General features: G+C 33.1%; 2 protein-coding genes and 2 pseudogenes across 3 annotated transcripts; 2 read left to right on the top strand and 2 right to left on the bottom strand.

Moving 5' to 3' along the window:
• Window positions 1–906: 906 nt before the first annotated feature.
• Window positions 907–2,388, bottom strand: LOC120179865 (annotated as a pseudogene).
• A 928-nt stretch (window positions 2,389–3,316) lies between these two features.
• Window positions 3,317–25,326, bottom strand: LOC120179867 (ubiquitin-conjugating enzyme E2-17 kDa-like). 2 transcript variants are annotated; one of them, XM_039185339.1, is made up of 8 exons: window positions 25,230–25,326; window positions 24,537–24,663; window positions 22,966–23,093; window positions 22,175–22,279; window positions 21,899–22,043; window positions 18,219–18,221; window positions 8,263–8,268; window positions 3,317–3,329 (listed from the first exon to the last, which is right to left on the bottom strand). In XM_039185339.1, exons 2-5 carry the CDS (start codon window positions 24,604–24,606, stop codon window positions 21,900–21,902), a joined length of 447 nt encoding a protein of 148 aa, XP_039041270.1. In that variant the 5' UTR covers window positions 24,607–24,663; window positions 25,230–25,326; the 3' UTR covers window positions 3,317–3,329; window positions 8,263–8,268; window positions 18,219–18,221; window position 21,899. The 2 variants fall into 2 exon arrangements, with proteins under 2 accessions (XP_039041270.1, XP_039041269.1); XM_039185338.1 differs by lacking the exons at window positions 3,317–3,329; window positions 8,263–8,268; window positions 18,219–18,221 and having other exon boundaries at window positions 21,732–22,043.
• Window positions 5,739–19,368, top strand: LOC120179840 (annotated as a pseudogene).
• On the top strand, window positions 19,989–20,803 carry LOC120179864 (PRA1 family protein G2). The gene has a single exon (XM_039185337.1). It carries the CDS (start codon window positions 20,053–20,055, stop codon window positions 20,620–20,622), a length of 570 nt encoding a protein of 189 aa, XP_039041268.1. The 5' UTR covers window positions 19,989–20,052; the 3' UTR covers window positions 20,623–20,803.
• Window positions 25,327–26,436: the final 1,110 nt, after the last annotated feature.

The raw sequence follows: 26,436 nt of genomic DNA, 5'->3' as shown, positions 1-26,436 counted from the left end.
ACTCGATAATTCCCAAGCATCTTAATTTTTTTATAATTTTTTAGTGGTTATTTGAAAAAATTATTCATTCAAAATTACTAATTTACTAATATAATAAAACATTATAAATGACTAATCTATTAATTTATAGTATTAGTAAATTTTACCTATAGTTAAAAAAATAAGATAAATTTTTCAGTGAGCTTAATGAGCAACGGGCTTAACGAGCAACGGGATTAACGAGCAACGAGCTTAAAGAGCAACAATCGAGCAACAAGTTCTTTTAGCGAGTATAAGTCGAACAAAATTTTAACTAACTTAACGAGCAACGAGTCGAGTCAAACAACAAAATCTTTTAACGATCACGAGTCGAGTAATGCCCTACTCTTGATCGTCTCGCTCTATAAGAGCTCCCAAATGTTCCTCTTGAACTACATTGGTGAGCACTAAACTTCATCTAGGTCAATCCACCAGGCCCAAATTCATGCTCAAACGTTGACCCAAGACCAACTTGAGTCCGAACTTGACTCGAAGCTCAAACTCACATGGGGCCAGACTCAAATTCAGCTTAGACGGTATCCGGGTCCAAATTCAAACCCCAACTCTCTAACACACTCAAGTTGAACTACCAACTCCCTAAAACCTCAACTCCAAATCCTAAAACTGAAAGGTAACTATAACATAGAAAACACAAGCAAAACCAAAGAAGAAACCAGTAATATTGCAAGAAAGTTTAGATGGTACCGGATAAAACTTGGTCCCAAATGTGCCGAGTAATGACAACAAGACTTGAAACTTTTGAATTTCAATTAACATTGCAGATTCAACAGTAAGACTACAATCGTATCCCAAAGTGAAACATGTTAAAACAAGTATCATGATCATGATCATATCCAACTATTAACTCACAATTAGGATGATGATTCGGTGACTAGGAACTTGATCAGTCCCCTTATTGGCTTGCAAAGGTAACTACTAACTGCTTTAGATAGACAGTTTCCATTTTCGAGATGAGAATGCCATCGCTATCAGCATACAACCACTCACCATCACGAATTAAGGTTCCGGCAATGCTGATAGGGATATTTTGTCACCGACTGCCTTTTTATTTGATTTCAGGGGATTAGATCCAGTGCTCGGACACCGATATCGCATGCATTAATCTCGTCCACGTCTCGAATGCACCCATTCACTACGATACCATACCACCCCATGTTTTGAGCTGACTGTGCCAAGTTTTCCTCCAACCAAAGCACATCTTGTGCTTCCCCCACCATCTATGACCAGAACTCTTGCTTCACCCCTGGTTTCAAGAAGCTGCCTCACCAGGACATTGTCCTCAAACACCTTGAGTGTTACAATGGGTCCTGAGAAGGCATGACGCTGTCCATATATCTTGAAGATTGGTTCTAGAGCACGCAGTTCACCGCTCACCAAAAGTGCCGTGTTTGAATCACATGCTTCAGCGGTTGCGAAGGTAGCCATATGTTTTCCTGCAGGATTGCTATGCAAAAGCATAAGGACGTCACATGATAAAAAACTGCAGAATAAGAAGCTCGGCTATAGTTTCTGCAATTTCAACTATTAAAATACAAATTTTGGGCATATCCAGTTCATTGTAGGCTAAAACAAGCAAGCAAAGATGAACCATAATTAATACATTAGTAAACCACACTACCACATATTAGAGCATATCCTTTGAACTCTTTCCCAAGCAGTCATGAACCATAATTAATACATGGGTAACCTCCAACATCCTGATAAATTCCAGTTTCGGAAACAAGCTTAAAGCAAAAGTTATTTGAAGATTAATGTTCAAAACAAATTTGAAGAATGAAATCTTCACTTTCCTCTTCCTCTCCCCCTAGAATTAGAGAGTGTACATTTTAACTTTATGGCATGCATCTGTTGCCATACTGAGTCACACCAAGGAAAGGATGAGCTAAGGTAGCTAATTCAACTAATTCATTTTTAGCAGCTAAAATTCTAAAAATAGTGAGATTGTATCAATTACTTCTTTGATAACAACTATTTTCACCAAAATGGATGGATTTTGCTCTTGAAATAAAGCGTTCGTCAGAAGCAATAAGTTTTGACTTTTGAAATTAAGAATCATTTAGCAACAACAACAACAAAATGTGACCCAGATTGTGTATAAAGAAAAAAAAACCTTTATAAGATTTCTATCCTCCAAACTGGTAAATCAATCGATTCAGCCAGGCGTAGCAGTGGCAGGTAGAGAATCAAATTAACTTACTCTATCAGTCTCAGCTGCAGAAACAACAATCGCCTAAATTCCGAGGCAGCCGGCCGTCGATCCAATTGGGTCTTTGCAATAGGATGTCAAATATGTACAGAGAAACAGAGAAACAGACAAAAAAGCTAAACCGATGGCGAAGGGGAAGAAGATAAGCTTCGTAGTTTTTTATCATGCAAGTTAGCTGCTGACGCAACATGTCACTACCTGCCGTAGTGGGCCCTTTACTTTCGGCCCAAATGATCTCCGGCCGTGATGCTTAAATATAAAAATATTGATTAACAATTTAGGCATTTACTACAGTATTATAGAACTTGTCCAGTAGGTTTGACGAGTTTCAATAAAGTATATTTTTTTATTAAAATTTGTTATCTTGATGTGATAAATTTTAATTAAAAAAGTATATTTTTTTCGAAAATTATCATGCTCGTATGATTAATTTGAATAAATAATATTTTTTAAAAACTCGTCATCTCTATAAAAAGAATTTGTTTTTTACTGTACTGGCATTGTTGGGCTAAATAAACATAAATTTCTGGCTGTTGGGCTTAAATTCGAATGAATTCAATATTATCTTATTCCATTGGGTGACAAAATAATATTAAATTACGACAAGAACGCAACGTAATACTATATCATCATGGTTTGAGATGGATATGAGACTCGAATTTGATGGATCTGATCCAATTGGATCAAGGTTTTTTTTTTAAAAAAAAATTGAATTTGGGTTAGATCAGATTGGTTTTTTCAGAAAATATGTTTGTATCAGGTCAGATTTAAAATTTAGTGTGAACTTATATTTTTAGGGACAATTGCAATAATAACTTTTTTGTAAATTGAAATAATAACCCTTTAGATATTATTATTATTATTAAATTAGATCCAAATTTTTATTGAATATAACTAATATTTTTTTATAAATATTTATTTTGGATCGATTCGGGTTAGAATCGAATTTTATCTCAAAATATTGGATCAAATTTGGATCGGATGAAATCATCCCTAACCTTAAGTCAGATCGATTTCAGGTGAAAAATATATATTTTTAAATCAAATCAAGTTAAAAAACAACGTGACCCAACTAATACCATCCCTAATCATGATTTATAAAGTTATCAAATTATAATATCAATACAGATTTACGAAAGAATCACACCATGATTTTTATGGTCAGAAATTGTCATGTAACGCACAGCAAACTATGTACTGTGTCATAATACTGCAATAAATCTCTAAATGGCCCAAAATGTATATTTTTCTCACGACAGCATCAGTGTTTTGAAAATCGAACCGGACTGGATCGGCCGGTTTAATCGGGATTCGTTGTTTAGTTCGGTTTAATCTATATCAGTTGAACCACTATTAGTGAATCGATCGGAATCACTGAACCGTTTGAACCGGACCGGCTGAAAACCGGAAAAAACTGTTAATTTTGTTTTTTTTTATAAATTAAACCAAACGACGTCGTTTGTTAAACGAGCCAAGTCGAACTCGAGTATTGATGAGCTCGACTCAAACTTGAAAACTTTAAAAGTAAGCTCAACTCGACTCAAACTCACAAGCTAAAAATTATCAAGTTCAACTCAAACTCGAAATATAATATTGAAACTTGAACTAAAAAAAAATAGAAGCTCGATTGAAGCCTAAAATTCGAGTTTGATTGAAGTAAAAGAATAGTTCACTTAATGCTCGCCAAAATGATCCATGATTTTGAATGTCAAATTACCTCTATTATTTATAGAAGTTAATTGGGATGCTCTTCCATGTTTCTTAACCATGTGGGATTATTTTGTTCTCATATTTTTACTCTTTAGACTTTTGGGATACTCTTCTATGTTTCTTAGCCATGTGAGATTGTTTTTTTTTAAATTAAACCCAACAATATCATTTTGTTATGATTTTTTTTAGTCCCAAATTTATTTTTTAATTATAGTTATATAATTATATTTATTATTTAATATGTTTTACCTTAAATATTATGTTGTAGTTAATTTAAATCATTTTGTTTCACTTAATTTTATAGTTTTTAACTTATATATGTTATGACTTGCTTTGAATATGACTTGTGATATAACAAATTATTTTTTATTAAATATTTTTGGTATTTTTATTTAATTTTTTAAATAATTATGACATCGTCCGGTTCTTCGAACCGGTTGAACCAGTGAACTGATAGCATGACCGGTTCGCTAACCGGTCCGGTTATAAAAACCATGATAAACATACAACCACTCACCGTCGCGAATTAAGGTTCCAGCAATGCTGATAGGGATATGTTTCTCACCGTCGTAGTAGTTAAAAAATTTGTATATCTACACATTTGATCATCATTACGGATTAAATTGATTGAATGTGTACGTAACAATAACCAAATATGTAAATGTATTTTTTTATATATTTTTCAAAATTATCAAATTGTTACACCTGTCACTTAACGGGGAGAACAAATTATAAAATGGAGATGACAAGTTGTAACAATAACCATGATTTTTTAAAACAAATTATATCTGCAACAATTGTTATGTATTAAATAATAATTACAATATATATAACCGTGATATTATATTTAGGGGACAAAGTATAACTTTTTCAAAATTGGAGATGACAATTTCATAATTATCCCATACATATTTAAATTATATATATAAATTAAAGTTTAAAAAACAAATTTTAGCGGGCCCCACAGCCCTCCCAAGTCCTTAGTGACTTGGTCCCTGATTATAACAATAACAACAAAACTCAATTTTCGGGTAAGGGAGAAATAGGGTAGTAGGCTGCCCCCAACGCCAGGTTGAGAGTAGCTTCCGTGGAAGACCTCCGGCAGTCAGAAAATTAAAAATATAGATAAAATGCAATGCATGTATAAATAAATACGTAAATACATAGCTGAATAGTATTCATATGCAGTCATTAATATCATATGCGCGTTTGTAATGGGCAGTAATCCCTGCAAATAAATCCCTGCGAAAAAATCTCTGCATATAGACAGAAACGTAAGACCCGACTAAATTTAAAAGTGAAGAGAATGTTACACAGAAGTCAACGATATATATGATTGAAAAATAATAATATTTTCTTTACGAATTAAAATATTACAATAGATATGATTTTTAACCATGACCTTAATTTAGATTCAACTTTAGATTTTTAAAAAAAATATTTTATTTTTAAAAACATTACAAGTGAAATTATAACATTTAAAAATTGCAATGATCAATCTAGAATGAGAGTCATAGTTTATTGATGAATTTAAAATATTTAAAAATTTAAAAATCAATTTAAAATGGGAGTTACAATTTAAATATAAATATAATTTTTTTGAAAAGTCTATGGATTTATTTAAAATAAAAAAAATAATTTAGGGAACTAGTGCAATGAACTATTTTTTAACTTAAAAATGTTATGAACGTAGTTACCATGGGACGCGTCAGTCAATCGGTCAGTAACGTAACACATTTCTTTCTTTAAAGGGAGTAATCCTTCATCTTGGACAAAGTTGGTGATGGACATGTATCCCCCTGGAACATACGTTAGGTATGTAAAACACAATTGACTTTGTGAATATTCTCTTTCAGTTACCTTTTCAAAGAAATTTATGTTTATGGATCTGCAATGGTGATAAGTGCCGGCGAAGTTAAGCAATCACGGTATGTTTGGATGTGTATCATGCTTATTGCATTTTGTCACTGGTTGGTATTAGGCTTAGAAACCCGAGGCGTTTAGATGGAGGAATGTAGGATTCCCATGGAAATGAAATCCACATTCTCTCGTTTGGTTAGTCCAAAAATCTCATTTCCGGTAATGTAAGATTACTAATAGTAGAGTCTTTTAGGTATATTACCGGGAATGTCATTACCTCACTTTCCTTAGGTATTGTTGGATTACCAGCGTTTTGGACTAAAATGCCCGTTATTTTTTTCTTCAAAAATATCATTTTTCTATCATTGAATAATAAAAATTCTACGAATGTTAAATTACAAATTTATCCTTAAACTATTTTAGATTTACAAAAAAAATCTATAATTAAAATTTTATATAAAGTTCAGAGATTAAAATAAAATTTTACCCTTTCATTAAACATTTTTATATTTTCAATTTTGTAAAAAAATTATATAAATTTTATGAATTTAAATTTTTTAAAGAAAATATATAAATATTTTACAACTTATTAAAAAACAAATATATAATAAGGACAATTTGGTCAAATATACATTCTAATAATCTTTTATTCTTTTAACCAAACACGGTAATCTTACATTCTTGCTAAACCAACCAAACACAAAATACAACATTCCCAGTAATCCTATTCCCTGGTAATCTTACATTCCCACTGGTAATCTTACATTTCGTGAACCAAACGCACCCTTAGAGGTGAACTCATGTCGAGGCCCTTAGTAGAAGACTGAGAGAAGCATGAGACTCATACTATAGCGATAGAATTATTGAACCTTGAGTGAGCAGCACTTGATTTAGATCTTGTTTGTACCTACTGTATAGTACCATATCTTTAGCATGCTTATGTTTTATGAAATCTTATGTTGCTTTAGATTAACTATTATATTGTTGGGCTTTGTAAGCACAACCTTCGAATGTTTTCCATTGGCAAATTGTAGCTTATGCAGTTTGTAGAGCATTATCATGGCAGGATTTTTAGCATCTCCTTCATAATAGTGTTTTGTAATTAGTGGGCAAAATGTACTCATAGAACCTTGTGTATTCGGTTGTTAAAGTTGGGTTTATATTATTTGAATTTAAATTATGTATCACGGAGTTTCGATTTTGTAAAAATATTTTATAATAGTTATTTATGTTTTACTTATGATATCATTCAATATGTTGTGAAAGAAAATGAACATATTTTGAAAATCAGGGATTATTTCGGTAGCCCAATGTGACACTTTAGGCCTAATCAAATTTAAGGCGTTACAAGAATATATCATATTACATCCCTACCCATATCATACGCCATGCAGTAGAATAAACAAGTACCTAAATTATTAATTTTATATGTTTTGGTATTTAATTTTATTTTTTAAATTATATTTGATGTTTAGTTTAAATTTCAATTTAATATTTTATTATTAAAAAGTTAACGAGTATTGAGTTCAAATAATATATATACTTTGCCTATAATCACATGCTTTACCATTAAGTGACCTTAGAGATTAAAAGGTGTGTTATTCTATCTTAAGATACTGAGTTCAAATAATTATATATATACTTTGCCTATAATCATTTAAAACTATTAGAAATATTAAATCTTAATTTAATATAATTAATCAAATTAAATTATTATTACAAAATGTAGTCTTCGAATCTACGACAATGTGAATTCTAATATATTTTTTCTCAAAAAAGTAATATTTTATTTTAATAATTACACGTGTATTGGTAACACTTGATTTACCATATATCCAATGTCCAGCCGGCTGGGAGAGGCTGGGCGCAAGGGCAGATTTTTTATTATTATAACAGGATTAAATAGTTTTTATTTTTTATAAATATATTTTTTAATTAAAGAAAGACGGATAATTTTTTTTCTATTTGTTTTTTTAAATATATATTTTTAATATTAATATTTAAAAACAATCGACGGAGACCAAGGTTCTCCTTGATTCCTTGAAGTTCTGCCCATGACTGACCGAGCTGTCTCCCAAATCGGGGCCGAGAGGTGGGGCCTATTATGTCCATTTTAAAATCTGTTCCAATTCCGAATTCCAAAGCTGAAAACAACCCAACCTTTGCCCTTACCCCTTCAACCCCACTCTAAAATGGGAAAAATTTTCGATATAAAGTTATGAAATAAATTAATTCACGAGTTAATGCACTCTCAAGATTAATTATTTAAATAGGGTGAAATTTAAAGTGTTGGCCGGAGGTCGTCATGTCTTCCGGGCGACCTTATAGGTCGCCATGCACTCCGGGCGACCTTGTAGGTCGTCATACACTCTGGGCGACCTACCCTTGCTCAAACAAAGAGAATGAACGTGTTGCATGGCACATGCACGTCCCAACACATAGGTCACCATGCCCTCCGGGCGACCTTGTAGGTCCGAGCGACCTACCCTCGCTCGGCTGCCCTCAGATTCCCTTGCATAACTCGCTCGGTTACCCTCGGATGCCCTCGCATAGCTCGTTCGGATGGCCTCGGATGCTCTCGAATGGCATCGGTCGGATGGCCTCGGTCGGATGGCCTCGGATGCCCAGCGTGTTGGGACGTGCATGGCACATGCAATCTCTTGTAGCTCGCCGGGAAGACATGGCGACCTAGTAGGTCGCCCGGAAAGCATGGCGACATACGGCCAACACTGTGGATTTTACCTTATTTGAGCAATTAATCTTGGGAGTGCTTTATCTCGTGAATTAATTTTTTACAGAATATTATCTCGAAAGTTTTGCCCTCCAAAAACAAGTATCATTATTCATTACAAATAATTTTTTAGAATAATTAAAAATCCCAACTTTTCTTTTTATTTTTTAATTAATTTGATTAGTTAATTACCTTTTTGCATTCTTTAAAGATTCCATTTCATTTACCGGTCCACCACTATAGCCAATACCATCTCCTTTCTCCCTCCTCATTCTCTTACAAGAAAACATAATTAATAATTTTAATATTACTTTATCATTACAGAATACTGTAAATGCACCTGTTTCTTTTGTAGTTTTTTCTATGTAAGAAAACCATTAATCATCACATCGTATCAATCTACACTAAATCAAACAAATTTCGTTCTCTTTCTCTCTCTCTTTTTACCCAGAAACACCCATTCATGGTGAATAAACTTCTAGACCCTTTGTTTCTTTTCAAAACCCCATGAATAAAGTTGATTTTTTATAAAAAAAAATCATGTGTATTGAAAAGAGAAAAATCTGATCAAAGATTTGGATTTTGTTCTAGTTGCTGCTCATCATGTTTCTGTCTTCATCAGCTCTTTAATCAATCAGGTAATCATTTGCTTCAAATCTTACAAATTTTTTACCTTAGCCTGGTATGATTCAGATTCCTTTAACATTAGATCTTGCTGGTGAACATTATTCAAAGACCTGAGTTTGTTCTTGAATTTGATTACTTTTCCTTTTAGATATGTTCATCAAATTAGGAATTATTTTTTTGCCTAATTCAGGGTTCTTATGTTTTAAAAAGCCAAAAAGCAATTTGCGTAAAAACATGAACAAAAATGGACTCATTTCCAGTTTCTTGTTCTTTTGTCTATGAATTTTTCCTTTCAGTTTGGTTTGAGAAAGGGTAAAAGGCATAGTTCTATATATATATATATATATATATATATATATTTGTAGTCCTTAATTCAGTTTTGGGAAGCTAATGAGTTAATGCAAAGCTTTCTCCTTCATCTTCTTCTTACTATTGCAGGCAAAAGGGGAAAAAAACAAGTGTGTATGGTTGAATTGGAAGATTCTGATATTTGCTTAATTTCGCTTTCAGTTCGAGGATTACATCTCTACAAAATATCGGTGTTGCTCTCGAAAGATATTTCCTGCTTTCATTCATCATATCTTTCAGGATTTAACAGTCTGAATATTGAGCACCCAAGGCTTGGAATTATCATGTTAAAACCCAACATTAAAATGCTTTTAAGTCCAACATTAAAATGATTTTAAGTCCAAACATTACAAACATATCCCAGATTGAAAACATGTTAAAACAACTACTAGATCCAACTAAATAACACAGAATTAGGATGACGATTCAATGACTAGGCACTCGATCAGTCCCCTTATTGGCTCGGAAAGGTAACTACTAATGATGATTCAATGACTAGGAACTCGATCAGTCCCCCTTATTGGCTCTTGACCGTACGCGTCTTGTCCAAAAGCATGTTTTCGGTTTTGACATCTCTATGGACAATCTTTTTGGAGTGAAGACAGCTCAACCTAGAAAGTGTCGAAAGCAACGACATCAGCACACATGATCATCGGAACTTGGTTCTAGAGAGAGAGAGACAGAGAAAAAGAATGAGTTAGATTAGAAGAAGCAGGGGTCAACGGGAGATAAAGAAGAAGAACGAAGGGGTCACTGCCACGTCAGTAAAAAAGAGAGAAGGTAATAAAAGGTTAACAGTTGCATCAACAAAAATTACGGGATGTAACCACAATGATCTTATTGAAATCGAACTAAAAATTCAATAATTATATTACAAGTTTTAAAATTTGGATGATTAAAATACAAACACCCTAAAAGTTCAAGAACAATTTATATACTTTACCTTCTTAAAAATTCTTCACCCCGTAACTTTTCTTGTATTCATCTTTGTCTGTTTTTATTTTTGATACTAGTTTTTCATGAGTGTTACAATGTAGTATTTATTTAGAATCATTCTTGATTATTGATAATGTGTACACATACAACCACAAGAAGTTGTTCTAGTGAGATTAGGGGTGTAAATGAGTCGAGTCGAGCTCAAGTATTGCTGAGGTCGACTCTACTCGAAAATTCTGAAATATGAGTTCGACTCTACTCGAAAATTCTGAAATATGAGTTCAACTCGACTCGAAAACTCGCAAGCTTAAAATTTTCAAGCTCGACTCAAACTCGAAATCCTAAACTGAAGCTCATGAGCAACTCGAAATGAAAAAAAAAATCTTAAACTTAACTCGATTGAAGCCTCAAACTCAAACTCAAACATGAACTTTAAATACATGAAATCTTACTGTATTTTTTTAAAAAAATCAATACATAATTATTAATATTTTAAAAAAATCTTAATATATTATATTTTCGAGCTGCTCACGAGCTTTTCGAGTCGAATATCGAGTAGCTCATTTCAACTCGTTAAGAACTCGAGTCGAGTCCATTCGATCTGAGTATTTATCGAGCTTTGATCGAGTCGATCTCGAGTAGCTCACGATCTGTTTCGTCTCATTTATAACTCTAAGTGGGATGAGACACTAGATTCGTTAAGTAAAACTAAGGGTTCAAAATTTGATGATTGAAAATAGAGTAAACTAGGCTGTGAGTGTCGTCCTTGCCTCTACAGTACTCGATCTCTGATACCAATGATTATACAAAAAAAAATATTCACACACAAAGACATAACAGTTTAAATTCAGAATAACTAAAGAAAATAATACTCTTCTACTCACTAAAATTATTTGATGAATTGAATATTAATAAATTTAACATAATATTATAAAGTTTACATGACAATGACCTAAACACGTGTGATATGTGATTAAAGGAAAAGCAGTAAAGGTTGGTAAGTATTAGGGTGCTTATAGAGTAAGTCTATTACAAGTTGGGCAATGCTCAATTTGTGCCCGTTAAAATATTTTATTGTTTGACCCACCTCGACTTGTTGATCGTTAAGCTTGTTAAAATTGTGCTCGATTCATGTTCGTTAAAAAAATTTGATGCTCGTTAAGCTCAACTCGTTACTCATTAAGCTCACTAAAAAAATACCTTATTTTTTAACTAAAAATAAAATTTACTAATACTATATGAGGATATTAAGATTGAGTTTGTTTTGTATTAAATAATATTATTAATTAATAATATTTTATTATTTTAAAAAATAATAGATTAGTTAACTTATTATTTTTCATTAATAAATTAATAATTATTATTTAGATTTATTTTTTTGAATGAAATAATTTTGAAGTAATGTAACACCCTTAGTCCGTATATATCTCGTAATACGAGTTAAAGATGTCACATCAATTTAACTAATATTTGTTAAACTTAAATGTATAAAAATTTTGTTTCATTTAAGAATTCTCTTTTTAACTTTAATTTTTTTTCCTTAATCATATAAATTTATAAAATATTGTTTGATCATTGAAACTAATCCGATTTCAGTCAGTAATTATGCAGTTCAGTGTTGCTTCATATCCAAATACAACTGCCTAATACAACTTTGTTTTAAACCATTTAAAATATAACATTTATACTATTAACTCATAAATACGATTAATACTTAGACAAAACTAAAGAAAATAATCCATAATTACTATTACAAACCCTTTTAAAATAAATCTGATAAAGCAACCCAACATATATAATGTACGTGCCACTAATAAGTCAAAGTTATGACATCTTACTGATATTGTCGGTAGGCTTGATTTCTAGAAGATGCTCGCAAGCTCCTCTCTTCACGCCCTCTACTCTATTCGAACCTACGCATGAAAATCATCACGCGCTAAGTAAAACTTAGTGAGGCAGAAGTATAGCATAAACACAAAATTCATATAATATAAATAATAAACTGAAAATTTAAATAAAAAAAATAAAACTTCAAGCCGAGCTAGTTAGGTCGTTTTTCTTCTAAAAACCTGAAATATCATCATCTCATGATTTTATCAAAAATCATGTAAGTTGTCATTAAATATCATAAATAACTTTTATTATTTTCATTAGAACATATTTCATAACTTTCTTTTCAATTCTATGTTCTTTTCTTTTATATAGTGTCATAACTTTCATACTTAGTGCTATATCCCAATGTATATGTAGGAGAATATAAGGTATGTAAGTTTAAGGTGTTCACTAGGCACAACACGGTGCATAATCATAACTGAAACTACGATATGATGCACTTCAGTGCAATCATTACCTAAGCATCAACGGTGCTGAACATTGATACACGAATGTACCAAAGTTGAATCGATAACTGATAACTGATAAGTACTCACTAAATGACATTTCAAATGTATCTATGACTCTCAATGTAACATACAATGGGCTTATATGTATCATCATATAATTTATTTATTAATCTATGTCCGATAACTATAAAACATCTGATATCTGTAAATATCTAATAACTGTAATCATCTGATATCTGTAAATATCTGATAACTAAAAATCATCTAATAACTGTAAATATCTGATAACTAAAAATCATCTGATAATTGTAAATATCTGATAACGGTGAAATGTATGATAACTGTAAACATTTAGAATTTATCATCATAAATATCATACTTTGGCAGTTCATATCCAAAATCATTCATAAAACTTGATGAAAATTATTATAGAAATATTTCTTACTGAGAATTTTATAAATCATAATGGAAAATAAAATGAGATTGACTTATCGTAAGTCGGTCTCGATCAGAGTAATTAAATAAATAAACTATAATCATTTGAACAATTTACTTATAAATCAACTATAAACCTCACTAAGTTTTAAAAATTACTTTCGCTACACAATTTATAGAAATTTCACATTTTGACAGTTTACACTACTTTCAAATAAATATATATTTGTATTAATTTATATATTGAAAAATTATTTCGTTTGAACAACTGAAAACTAGACTCAAGTACAAATCTAACCATATAAGATACTCTGTTTAGTTCCATTTGTACAATTTATAAAAAAAAATTCAAAGTTGATTGACAGAAGTTGTTGAATCACACTTCACAAACCACTAAGTCACTTCTTAACGTAACTCCGAAGTTTGCTAATCGCAAGCCAATTTTTGATCAAAACATATATACAAATGAAATGCACTCACCTTTGCCTCATTATCAAATCTTCTCCCCGATAATCTTTAATTTCGCGTCATTTCCTTCTATTTTGAGTTACATAAATCACTAAATTTACCGTAGTCAGACGACGTCATATAACATCATAAAATATTCAAGCTTTATATTAGTATCGAACTAACATAATTTAAATTTAAATATAAAATTCGATAAAAATAAAATCGATACTTAAATTGATATAAAACTAAATTGTACTTCCATCGTAATTTCAAACTTCTCAAAATATTCCTTAAATTCCATGAATATTTCGTTTCACTATTAACTCTTCAACTTTTACTAATTTCGTAATCCAACCACTAATTATAATTTTTTTATAATTCGTATCAAATTTCCTATTTAATTCATAATAACTTTTCACCATTATGATCATTTCATATTAATCACATAAAATTTCAGCACCTCAATAAAATATTCAAATCAACACTTAAATATTCAAAAGTCAGCAATTTCATCCTAAACTTTCTTAGACTTTCCAAATTAAACCACACAACTTGATAATCTTGAAATTAAATCTCAAATTAAGAATTAAACCCAAAAACCAACATATTAAATAAATTTCCAGCATTATAATAATTTAATCAAATGATACTTCCACATTTAATAAACTTAAAATCAAGTCCCCATAATATTAAGACTTTTCGAATTCCACCCTCAAATTTTACCAAATTTGAAATTTGGCTCCAAGCAACTTTCCAACTTAAATTTCCAGCATTTTCAACTATAAAAAATCTGCATTAACCCTTCAAATATTACATTCTTGCAATAATATCCCACAATTCTCAAAAGTTGTACATTAACCCTTTTACTAACTCAAGGCTCCAAATTGATCTCCAAGTCACATATAACACTTCTAATATCAATTGTAGACCATAGAAAATTTTCCATTACTTTCCCCTAATTTCTTCATATGTCCGAACACCCCAATAACAAATAAACCTGATTTCCATTCAATTTCAAATATGAATTCAACGTCCTAGCATCAAATTCATGCTATTTTAATCACAATAACATCAAATTACATCAAAATCCAATCACTCTCTAAAATCCTAGTATGGTTGAATATCATATAAGCATGTACAATTAATTTTAATCATCGTACATGCCTTAGGATTAATCACTAACATCAAAAACATAACAATCTTTCATTAAATCTTCAAAATCCATAAACCCTTTATAAACCCTAATCACCAAATCTCAACATCCAAGCATGTTTAGCATGAGTTCCTTACACCAAATGATAGAGAATTTGATGTAGAACATTTTTCTATTTCACACCTTTTTCCAAAATCTTACTAAAATAGCTCAAAAATTAAAAGAAATTTTTTCTTACCTTGAAGTGGGTTAACGGAAGTAGCTGATGGAGGAGGAAGAACTCTAAAATAAAATTGTGCATTCGGGGTTGATTTCTGAGCAAAAATCGAGCTCACGGGGAGGTCTGGTGGAAAGGATGGCAGCCTGAGCTGGATTTAATGCTACAAGATTGAATACTGAAGGCATCAGGTTTGCTGATCCTTCACTTAACCCCGGCATTCGTTCTCCTTACTTGACAATACCTCCTGGCCTCAGCCCTACGACAATGTTAGAATCACCGGTTTTTGTTTCAAATTCGTTGGTGATTTCGCTTAGCTCGAAAGTTTTAGTATGCCGTTGTCCTGTGGTATAGATAACATTTCAGAACAATCTCTGTTTGGATTTAATCGACTTGAAGGTGTTTGCAATCAGAATATCAATTGATTCGACTAAGAACCGGCTTACTTTTGTTTATCGGAGTTAATGTTGCATTTGAATTTCTCATTTTATCTCCGCCACTGGAAAATTCCATTTCATTCCTAATGTTAATGACAGGAGCCGCAATCCCAAGTCTCATGATAAAAGTGAAGATATCTATTTGGAAGACATCGATGCATCATCGTTTGCATTCAAGCCTATCGCGGATTCAAATTCCTCGTTTCTCCTCCGTGCAATGAGTAAAGTAAGCTGTGGAATAAAAAGGACTTTCTTCCGAATGCACAATTTTATTCACATTTGTTCCCACTTCTATTATCCTCGAGTTCTAAATACTAGATTAGACTGTGTTGAATTAGAAATCGGAACGGACCGAGTATTATTATTTCTTTAGGTGGATAGACCAAATTTCCTTCTGAATGCAGGTTAATCCGACCTGTCTTCCACAGCAGTCCTTTTCTAATACTGAAGCTTCGGTTCAGCCCGAGAGTTCTCATCCATCTCAAATGGTAGACCCGAGGAAACTCCACCCGCAAAACAGCACTATGTTCAACCTTCAGGCGGATTTCTCTAGATCGTTAATGGAAAAAGATACTGTTGGTGGGAGTGTTGAACATTCACGGCCTCTTGATGAGCCACAAGATGAGGAAGGAGATCAAAGAGTCGGCGGAGAAGCCGGGGGTGCACCATATGAGGATAGATATATGTTCGCGTGTTGTGAGTACTATAAATTATACGTAAATAATGTGCAAGTATACACAATCGCTCAAGTAATATAATAATGAGTGAGTATCGTCTCGTCTCCACAGGAATTGGGTGAAATTACTAAAGTCTAACCAAAGCAATGCACTAAATTATCTAAGTATAGTTAGTCTTAATATATACAAATGTCACGGTAATGTAAATATGTATGCTGGTGGATATGGAGTGATGGTCTGATGGTATAGCAAATGGAAATGCAATGACAATGATGGATGTTTAATGTTGAGTATGGTGAAATGTCAAGGCAATTAAAAATGGTAAAAACAGTAAATAAAGATAAAATGAAAAGAAAATAATCCTCACGTGACAAGCTTCCAAGAGAATGAATGGTAGGGATTGATCTACGGATGCTAAACTTATTTTTCAAGTATATTTAAGCTAACTGGTCTTTACTTACTCGACAAGGCTTTCCTAAAGTGTTCTAAAGAACCTAACAGAATAAGATGCCAAGGCATCTACTCTCACTCAACGATGTTGGCCAGCCTACCCTATTGATAAATACACCATTTTTAGTCGTTGAAATCCTATCTTAGCATCTTCCAAGATCTAAGGGATTAAGTTATAATATTCCTAGGCCGGGTCAAAGTCCCTTGAAAATACTATAACCCATTGCTTATGAGGATCTTATCTTGCGTTTCTTCCGAATACTTACATGTATTTTAGTCTAGGATTCTTCCGAATACCTAACATTCATCTAAGAAATGGACATTTTCATGCTTCTTACAAGCCTAGATGGTGAAGCATTCATAAGCAAAGCAAATAAAGAACCAAAATAAACTTAAATATACCATTAAAAATAAAGTTCAAACAATCATTAAATCAACCACCACCAAATAAGTTAGTTCATGGTGGGGTTCAAAATATCCAAACACAAAGTCATGAAAATATTTGTTCCAACAACCCACAAATAAATATAAAATAGAAGCAAAAAGGGAAGTTGAGAAGAAGCCTTCGACATGCCACCAGAGGTCTCCTCTCGGCCACCGTGAACCACCTAGCTCGCTAGCTCCTTTCGGCTCCTAGCTCGCCACTCCTTGGAGCTTTATCAATGGAGGAATATCCAAGGAAGAAGAAAGGAAAAGAAAAAAAATAAAAATCTGATTTTTGCTACCGTATGTGTCCTCCTCCCTTTTTTTTCTTATGAGGCGTCATATATAATAAAAAATATCTAGGGGTAATGATAAGGTTGTTGGGTGCAAAATACTCCTCATACCCCTAGAATCACATGTTGGGTGTGAACCTTATCTTCCAAGTGACAGTGGTACTTTGGCAGCTCTGGCAGGCGGTTAAGCAGTCCTTCACGTGCAGAGACAGCTGTCCAGTGCCAGCTGTCCTTATGCAGAACCAGCTGTCCTTATGCAGAAATATTTTTTTGTCTTTTTCTGCGCCGAAAATCTGCTTTAGCAACGTGTGATGCCGCGACATTACTTCCCGAAGAATCATTTTTTCTTGCTATTCCCTGCACACCACAAATAAACTGCACATTTCCCTCAAACAGCATAATTAATAAATAAAATAGCACAACCACCACAAATACACTATATGCAACTACATGATCCTAAAATGTCTAAGATAAGCTTTTAAACAAACAATAACTTAAATGAAAAAGGCCTTAAAAATAACATTTTTAGGAAGTTAACAATATAACTAGAGAAAATTAGGACAAAAACAAGTTAAAGGAAGCGAGTATCCTCGTAGTTATTATAAGTGCACGCATCCGACTTGTCAAGTTAAGAAGAAAGTGGAACATTCCCACGAAGGTCACATAACGGAGATCATATACAAGGGAGCTCACAACCATCCCAAGCCTCCACCCAACCGCCGTTCATCCATCGGATCGTCCAACTTACTAAGTGACATGCAACTCAAGCTTCCTGAACAAACCGGCCTTCAAAATGGAATAGATGGTGATCCCGTCTGGGCAACGGCACAAAAGGGACTGGTCGCTGCTGCTAAGGATTGGACACATGACAACATAGAGATGACATCCTCTGCAACTATATCTCCCGAGAATGGCAATGAACAGGCCCCAGACACTACTATTTACATTGAATCCGGTGATGCAGTGGACGTCTCCTCTACTTTCTCTAATGATGAAGATGAAGATGGTCCCCTCTTCTCTAATGATGAAGATGAAGATGATTGGGAGACGCATGGCAGTGTCTCCTTAGGTTACGATGGTGAAGGAGATGAGTCCGAGTCAAAGAGAAGGTTTACATCTTACAAACTGTTTGAATAATGATACTACTGAGATCACTATACGAATGTTTTCATTTTTGTACCTGGAAAATCGAAGCTTATGTAACAGAAATGAGTGGAGCCGCATGAGCTATTCGTGAGCCTAGAGTTGTGGTCCAGACAACCAGTGAGGTGGATATCCTCGACGATGGATATCGGTGTCGCAAGTATGGCCAGAAAGTAGTAAAAGGAAATTCAAATCCAAGGTTTTTTACTTCGTTCATTTTTCGATCTTATATAATCTCTCTCATTTGTTCTCTAGTCCATATAGCAGTTTACTGCTATCGACTGCTGCCGACATAATGTGGAACATCGCTCACTATTGTTTCGATGCAGGAGTTACTACAAATGAACTAGTGCAGGCTGCACGGTTATGAAACATGTGGAGAGGGCATCACATGACCTTAAATCGGTAATCACTACGTACGAAGGGAAGCATGATCACGATGTTCCGGCCGCTCATAACAGCAGTCATGCCAATTCCGCTACTTCCAACGCAGCAGCAACCGCCATGGCTTCTTCCGTGCAACCCCATGCCCACAGGCCAGAGCCATCACAATTTCATAACAGGGTTAGACCTACATCATTCGGTCCATTTACTCTACCCGAAAGGCAACAATTGGTGCCTTCTCCCGGCTTCTCCTTCAGAATGAATCAACCAGGTTTGGCGAATTTGGCAATGGGCCGGTTAGGCCCCGGGCAACTGAAGCCTCCGATTCTACCCGTTCATCCATACATGCCTCATCAACGCCAGAGTAACGAAATGGGATTCGGGTTCCCGAAAGGAGAAACGAAGATGGAGCCGTCAATCGAACCCGGTTTGAACCTATCCAACAACACATCAGTATACCAGCAACTAATGAGTAGGCTGCCTCTGGGACCACATGTAAAATTGTGAGGAAGCAAGATAGAAGCATGTTTATTTTCTCATATATGAATGAGCATTTCACCATTGCTCGGTTCTTCCTTATATTATTATTGTATTGGATTTGATATTAAAATTTTAAAGCTTTAAAGTAAAATCGATTACCATTATTATAAGTGTAGATTACACATTAACTCACTAAACTTTACTCTCTCTTTTATTTCACTCATTGTACTTTTAATTTTTTTTTAATTTGTTCACTGAACTTTAGACATTAATTTTTTTTTTCACTCGACCGTTAAATTTCTAACGACATTATGACGTTATATTATTTGAAAAAAATTAAAAGTATAGTGAGTAAAATGAGAGTAAAGGTTTGTGGTAAACATATAATTTATCTTTTTAATTATATGTTCTATGTGGTATATTTTATTATTAAAATAAGCCACATGAATACCTCATCTTCGTAATGGTCGATTGAACAAAAAAATTAAATATCTAAAATTTAGTGAACAAATTAAAATAATTAAAAATACAATTAGTGATAAAGAAAATAAAGTTCAATACACAAGCATGCAATTTAACCTTATTATAATCCCTAAGGCTGACATTTTCCTCTTTGATTTCGAACGCCAAGTTGTCGCCGTCTCTGTCTCGTCTCGTTTTCGTCTCTTCTCCTCGGTAGTCAAACAAAGAACTGCGGTCTAAAATAGCGAGATGGAGAACCACCACCAATCGACATCCGCCACGTACACCACCATCCCGATCTCTCACTCTAACGTCATCTCCCGTTCCCTCCACAATCTATCCACCACCCTCTCCCGCCACCTCCGCCCCTGGCCTCAGCTCTTGGGCTCCGGCTCCCAATCCTTCTCCCGCCCTCCCAACTCCTTCCTCGCCCACGCCTCCGCCAATTCCCGCTACTTCCGCGCCAATTACGCCATCGTGATCGCCGCGACCTCCGCCCTCTCCCTAATCGGTTTCCCGCTCTCCCTCTTCTTCTGCTCCGGCGTCTTCGCTCTTTGGCTACTCCTCTACTTCTTCAGAGAGGATCCGCTCGTGCTTTGGGGACATTGCGTCAGCGATCGCTTTGTTCTCCTCTCTTTGGCTTTCCTCTCCGTGTTGGCCGTCTGGGTTTGCGACTTGTTTGAAAATTTGGCGTTAGGGTTAGTGATTGGCGTCCTTATCTGCGGCGCCCACGCCCTTCTGAGAAATTCCGATGGACTCTATATTGATGAAGACGCCGCCGTTTCAACCGGATTGGTCCGCCCTGCTGCATCAGATTAGAGCTAAGAGTGATCTTTTTTCTTTCCAAATATTCTTTGTGGGAATATATTTGATTGCAGATTGTCACTGATGAGCTTCCTTGCTTTGAAAATTTGTGTGTGTGTGATTCTTTCTGGCTGCCATTGTTTTTTCAATTCACTGAGATTGAGGTTGAGATTTTTGTTACTTTTCTACTATTGAGATTTGGGGTTGAGATTGAGCTCTTGTTTCAAATTAATAAATGTAACTTTCCTGGGAAATTTATGGATTTCTTCATCTGCAAGTATGCAACCCTTTAAGATAGCGTGCCTGCTTTAGCAATTTTGCTCTATCTGCAATACTGCAAGATCCCCAGAGGATTTAGCTCTGATTTAAGCATCTTAACAGGGTCTAGGCATGTCCGGATTTCGACTGCGGAAGTCAATGAAACCATCACAGTTCCTGAGAATCAGTAGCTTTTGCACCGGAAATCCAAGGTGCCGGATGGAGCAGGAATTCTGACCGGAACAAAGCTTACAATCTTGAGCTTCGAGACTGGAGGATGATTCCAGTTAGGGAGTGTTATGAACTACTTGGTATATCATCAGACTTCGAATTCCCCTCTGCATGGGAATGATGGTGATGGATGAATAACAAGACTAGGGTTACCTTTCGGAGTTCAAGTTCAGGTAACTGGTTAGTGACGGACTTGATTAGAACGTTTTATATCATATTTTGATGACTTTGGGATATGGCTCATCTAGAGATGTGCACTTGCGACTCTGGCGCATCTGTACCAGGGATCGTGATTTTTTTCAAATCATTCATGGTTGTCGTCGGAAAGCACGAGGCATATATCATTCGTTTGTGATTGTTGTCGGAACTACCACCATGGATTTAGCTACAAATTTGACACAAGAAGATGCAGCTTCAAGATTGCCTTCAATGTGGTTCGCTACCAACACTTTGGATCATCCTAGTCATCCGCACCTGCTCTCTTGACAGAAATTACGCCGGAGATCGCATTCGATGCAGTAGTCGCATATTTCGGCAATGACAAAACGGAGCACATCTCAGAAAATAAATGAATATAACATAGATATTCTAAATATCATATTTTATAACTATAAAAGTAAACGGGTTCAACTTGGTACAAGTAGTTTTAAGTAGCTTCATTCGGTAAAAAGGAAAATACCCTTAACACACACCTTTTGAGCTTATTAAACACCACTACTTAATCGAAGATAACCCAGACACTAGTTATTACTATTATTCAATAATAGGGATCAAACACTGGCATCCTGAGGTTAAATGAAACCTTAATTCATTGCATATTTCTGAGTCCACGAGCGGGCAGTGCTCTCATATTTGGCTCTATCGGTCTTGTACATGTGAGCGATCTCAGGTACCAGAGGGTCATCGGGATTTGGATCCGTGAGAAGTGAGCATATTGACAGAAGCACCTGCAGAAGTACAGAAGTGAGCATATTCCTTGACTATATTTGGATTTGGATCGTATTTGATGATAAAAACTGATGTTGGTTTATGATTCATACAGATTTCACAACACGGATTACATTTAAGTGTATCTCACCTTGGATATGGTAAGGGCAGGGCTCCACTGCTCCTTCAGAATGTCAAGACAGATGCTTCCATTGCTGTTGATGTTAGGATGGAAAACCTTTGTTCGGAAAGAAACCTGGATTTTAACAAGTAAATTAAGACAATCAGCTCGAATATAACCCCAACGACCTGTTTTCCTGATGTAGTATACAATACACACATATACATATACAGCCATTAGATGAATCTTAATGGATGGTTGAAATTAAAATTTTGTGCATTAACATTATCCTTTTTCTTTGCCAATTTCCACAGAAAAAATGGATAATTTTGCTCTAATCTCAGTCATGATTCATCTGCTGTCTATATATTCGTATAAAACTAATGAGTTTAAAAGTATAGGTGGATCCTATATATATGCCAACTTCTGTAACCGAAATCAGCCTGATATAGCAGGTAATAAACTACACTTTTAAGTAACAAAACAGAGGCCCATGGATTAGATCACAGCAACAAATCACCATAAACAAAACGCTTTTGCTAATACATGTTCAAGGTATTCATTTACACTCCTGGTGGATCAGATCAGAGTTTCAGACGCAAAAACCAAACAGTGTCGAAATATGGAAACCATTTACAATGTCCATTTTTAGCATACCAACTAATTGTGTTATGCTCCCAAGCATCACTCCCTTTTTCTATATTCTCTTTATGCATTTAGGGTTTAAATCTCTCTGGATGTGATTATAACAATGTATCTGTTTTTAGCCCAAACACCAGCAACCCAAACCTAAATGATGTTGATGTTAACTTTTTTAATACCTTGGGAGGCTTGAATGGATAGTCTGGGGGGAAGTGAATGGCAATAAGAAAGAGTCCTCCAGCAAAAGGACTGTCTGCTGGGCCCATGATTGTTGCTTGCCAGTGGAACACATCATCACCAACAGGACCTGTATTTAAAAAAACATTAAATTAAATATAATGAAAAGGAACAATAAGAGTCTGGGTCTGTTTGATAAACTTTAATTAATTTTCTGAAAAATAATTTACGTAAAATAAATTATATGAAAAATATTTTACGTAAAATGAATTACCTAAAATTGTTTTACATAAAATGAATTATATTTTTCAGAAAATAGTTTCTGGAAACTATTTTACCGTGTTTTGATGTTATTGTGTAAATCATTTTCAATTGTTTGATAATTAAATTTATAGAAAATGATTTACATAAAAGGAATAAAGTTTGGTTCTGTTAATATTTTAATTTTTTTTATTCGATTAATGATTAAAGAAATTTTTTTTGGTTTATTTGGTAAATGGCAATTCAATTCAATAGGAGGTTGAATTAATCATTTGAACACCCTTAATTTTAATTATTAATGTTTTATTAACATAATACTAAATTATTATATTGATATTAAATATATAAATTAATATTACTCATTATTAATAATTTAATAATATTATATTATAAAATAATATATAAATATTAATAATTTATTTAAAATATAATATCATATATTATTATAATATATATATGAGTATATATTAATATAATATTATTAAAATTATATTATATTTATATTAAATATTTTAATAATTAATATTTTAATTAAAATGATATAAATATTAATTTAATATTAAATGTATAAAATAATATTTTTTGAGTGCTTATACCTAAAGTTAAAAGTTAAAAAAAATATTTTACGGAAAATTATATGGTAAAACCATTTACAAAAAATACAAAAGAACTAAAAAACAAATTATTGGAAAAATCAATTACAACTATCAAACACATAATAATAAAAAAAACATTTTCTCACAAATATTTTTCAACTATCAAACCCACCTCAGACTCTGTTCTCTATTCCACAACAGTGCCCATCGTTAGATTTTCGGATATGTTAATAACAATTAAAAAAACGAAACAATAACCAGTTGCCACCTTCATGGCACAAAAAAGTTATGGTCAGGGACAGAGGGTGTGATCGCACCTGAAAATTTCATATTCTCGTGTAGTTTTGGTATTTTATTTTTAATTTCTATTGATGATCTAATTTTGTACTCTTAAAATTTCGTAATTTTGCACTGGTCTAAAATTCTATGTTTGTCCTAACTATAGCTATATATATAGAGAGAGAATTATAAGATGATGTTTTTTGGGACCAAAAAATGGTTTCAAACCCTGAACCTGCTGTCAACAGGACTGAAAGCAGCATAATTTTTTATTAAACAATCAAAGAAAAATATTTGATGGGTGAAGCAATAAATAGGCAAATAATTTGTAGCAAGATGAACATGAATCACTGGGTTTTATTGATTCCACAAATTCTTATGGATGGAAAATTGGGGAAAATGAATTGAAAATAGAGAAAACAAAAGGAAAAACAAACCAGCACTGCAAGATACAGGGGGGTCCTTCTGGAGATCCTTCAACTCCTTGTTAATCCGCTTTGAAGCCATGGGATTCAATAAAACCCACTCAAAAGTCTCGACCAAACAATATGACGGGTGCCAAAACTGCAGCAAAAATCAAAATTGAAAAAAAATCAATATCTAAATCATCAACTGAGAAAAATTCCTTTTTTAATTAGTAGTCAACCGAGCAAACAATAACCTAACACGAAATTCTCAACAAACTATCAAAGGCAGAAAAAATTCCAGGAACTTTTTAATGTCTCTTGTAAGAGCAACTTTCGTAGTAGACTTTCAAATTATAAAATACCCTCCATAAAATTCGATCACACGACTTAAAAGGTTAAGAACCTTTTGCTCTATCAACTAAGCAAATTCCAGGAATCCAAACAGTAAAACGAGCGGTGAAGCAGCGGCAAGTCAATCAAGTACAGAGGCATTAAATTAAATGAAAAAGAGAGATTAAAATAAACATACCTGATTGATTTCAAAATAATATACAAAAGAAAAACAAGAAAACGCTGATCCATCATAATCAGATTAGAAACAAACAAACAAAAAATAACAGTAAATTAAAACATCAATCATAACTAAAAAACGATGAAATTAATCTCAGAAAAACAGGAAGAAAATAACTTAATAGAGAAAAACGGAGAAAAGAACAGAGGAACCTTGGCTTGGCCTTGGAGCAGAAGAAGAAGCGGCGTATTTTATGAACTAATGATCAACACAAACTTGTGCTTTGGAATTTAGATTTCTGTGTGGTTATTTATTATAAAATTGAAATTAATCAATACACAGAAAGGTAGTAATGATTCTCTGACACGCGGCACACTTTTACACATTGAGTTAATTACATCATATAAATTCTTTTACACTAAAACTATGACTCTCATTTTAAATTAGTCCTTAAACTTTTGAACATTTTGATTTTATCCCCAAACTACGAATATCATTCTAAATTAGTCCCTGAACTTTTGCTTCTTCAATTTTATCCCTAAATTCATCCAAATATGTAATTCATTTCAACCATAGTTTAACCTAAATTTTTTTTTTCAAACATGTAATAATATAACTTGGTCTAATGATTTTGTTAACAAGGGATGTTATTAGAATACACATATAATTTAGGATTAAATTGCAATATTAAAAAAGTTTAGGGACCAATTTAGAATGAAGATCATAGTTTGGGTATAAAAATAAAATGTTAAAAGTTTGAGGAGTAATTTAGAATGATAATCATAGTTTAGGGATGAAATTGAAATATTTAAAAGTTTAAGGACCAATTTAAAATGAGGTCATAGATTGTGATGTATGAATGCAATTAACTTGCTTTTATTTTAAAAAATAATAAATATTTTTATTAGTAAAAGTAATAAAACAAGAGTAAAAAAATTGTTCGAATAAAAAAAATTCACATCAGTTTTAAAAAATATATTTTTTATTTTTATAAATTTAAATATATCAAAATTTTAAATGTATTTTTAAAATTATTTAAATTTATCAATATATTAAAATATTTATAAAAATTAAATTTTATGAATTTATCACAATATTTATAAAAGTACTTTAAGATTTTCAAGATAAGTTTAATTTATTCAAATGAGATCCTTATTTGAAAATAGTTTTTGAAGATTAGATTATTATTCGAGTAAATTAAAAAATATATAAAATCTTTATTTGATCCTTTTGTTATATTTAGATTTTTTGAATATACATTGGGGTGTAAATAGATCGAATATGAACTATAAGGCCTCGTTTGGTATGACTATCTAAAAGCAATTTTAATTAAAAATTTGTTTTGACCGCTAAATCAATGCCAAACAGTAAAAAATGAGAAAAAAAAATTAAGGTGAAAACGATGGTTTCAAACCAACA

This window comes from Hibiscus syriacus, unplaced genomic scaffold (assembly GCF_006381635.1).
Source record: "Hibiscus syriacus cultivar Baekdansim isolate YM2019G1 unplaced genomic scaffold, ASM638163v2 tig00112470_pilon, whole genome shotgun sequence".
In the NCBI taxonomy this organism is placed as follows: domain Eukaryota; kingdom Viridiplantae; phylum Streptophyta; class Magnoliopsida; order Malvales; family Malvaceae; genus Hibiscus; species Hibiscus syriacus.
This window is presented reverse-complemented; position numbering and strand designations above follow the sequence as displayed.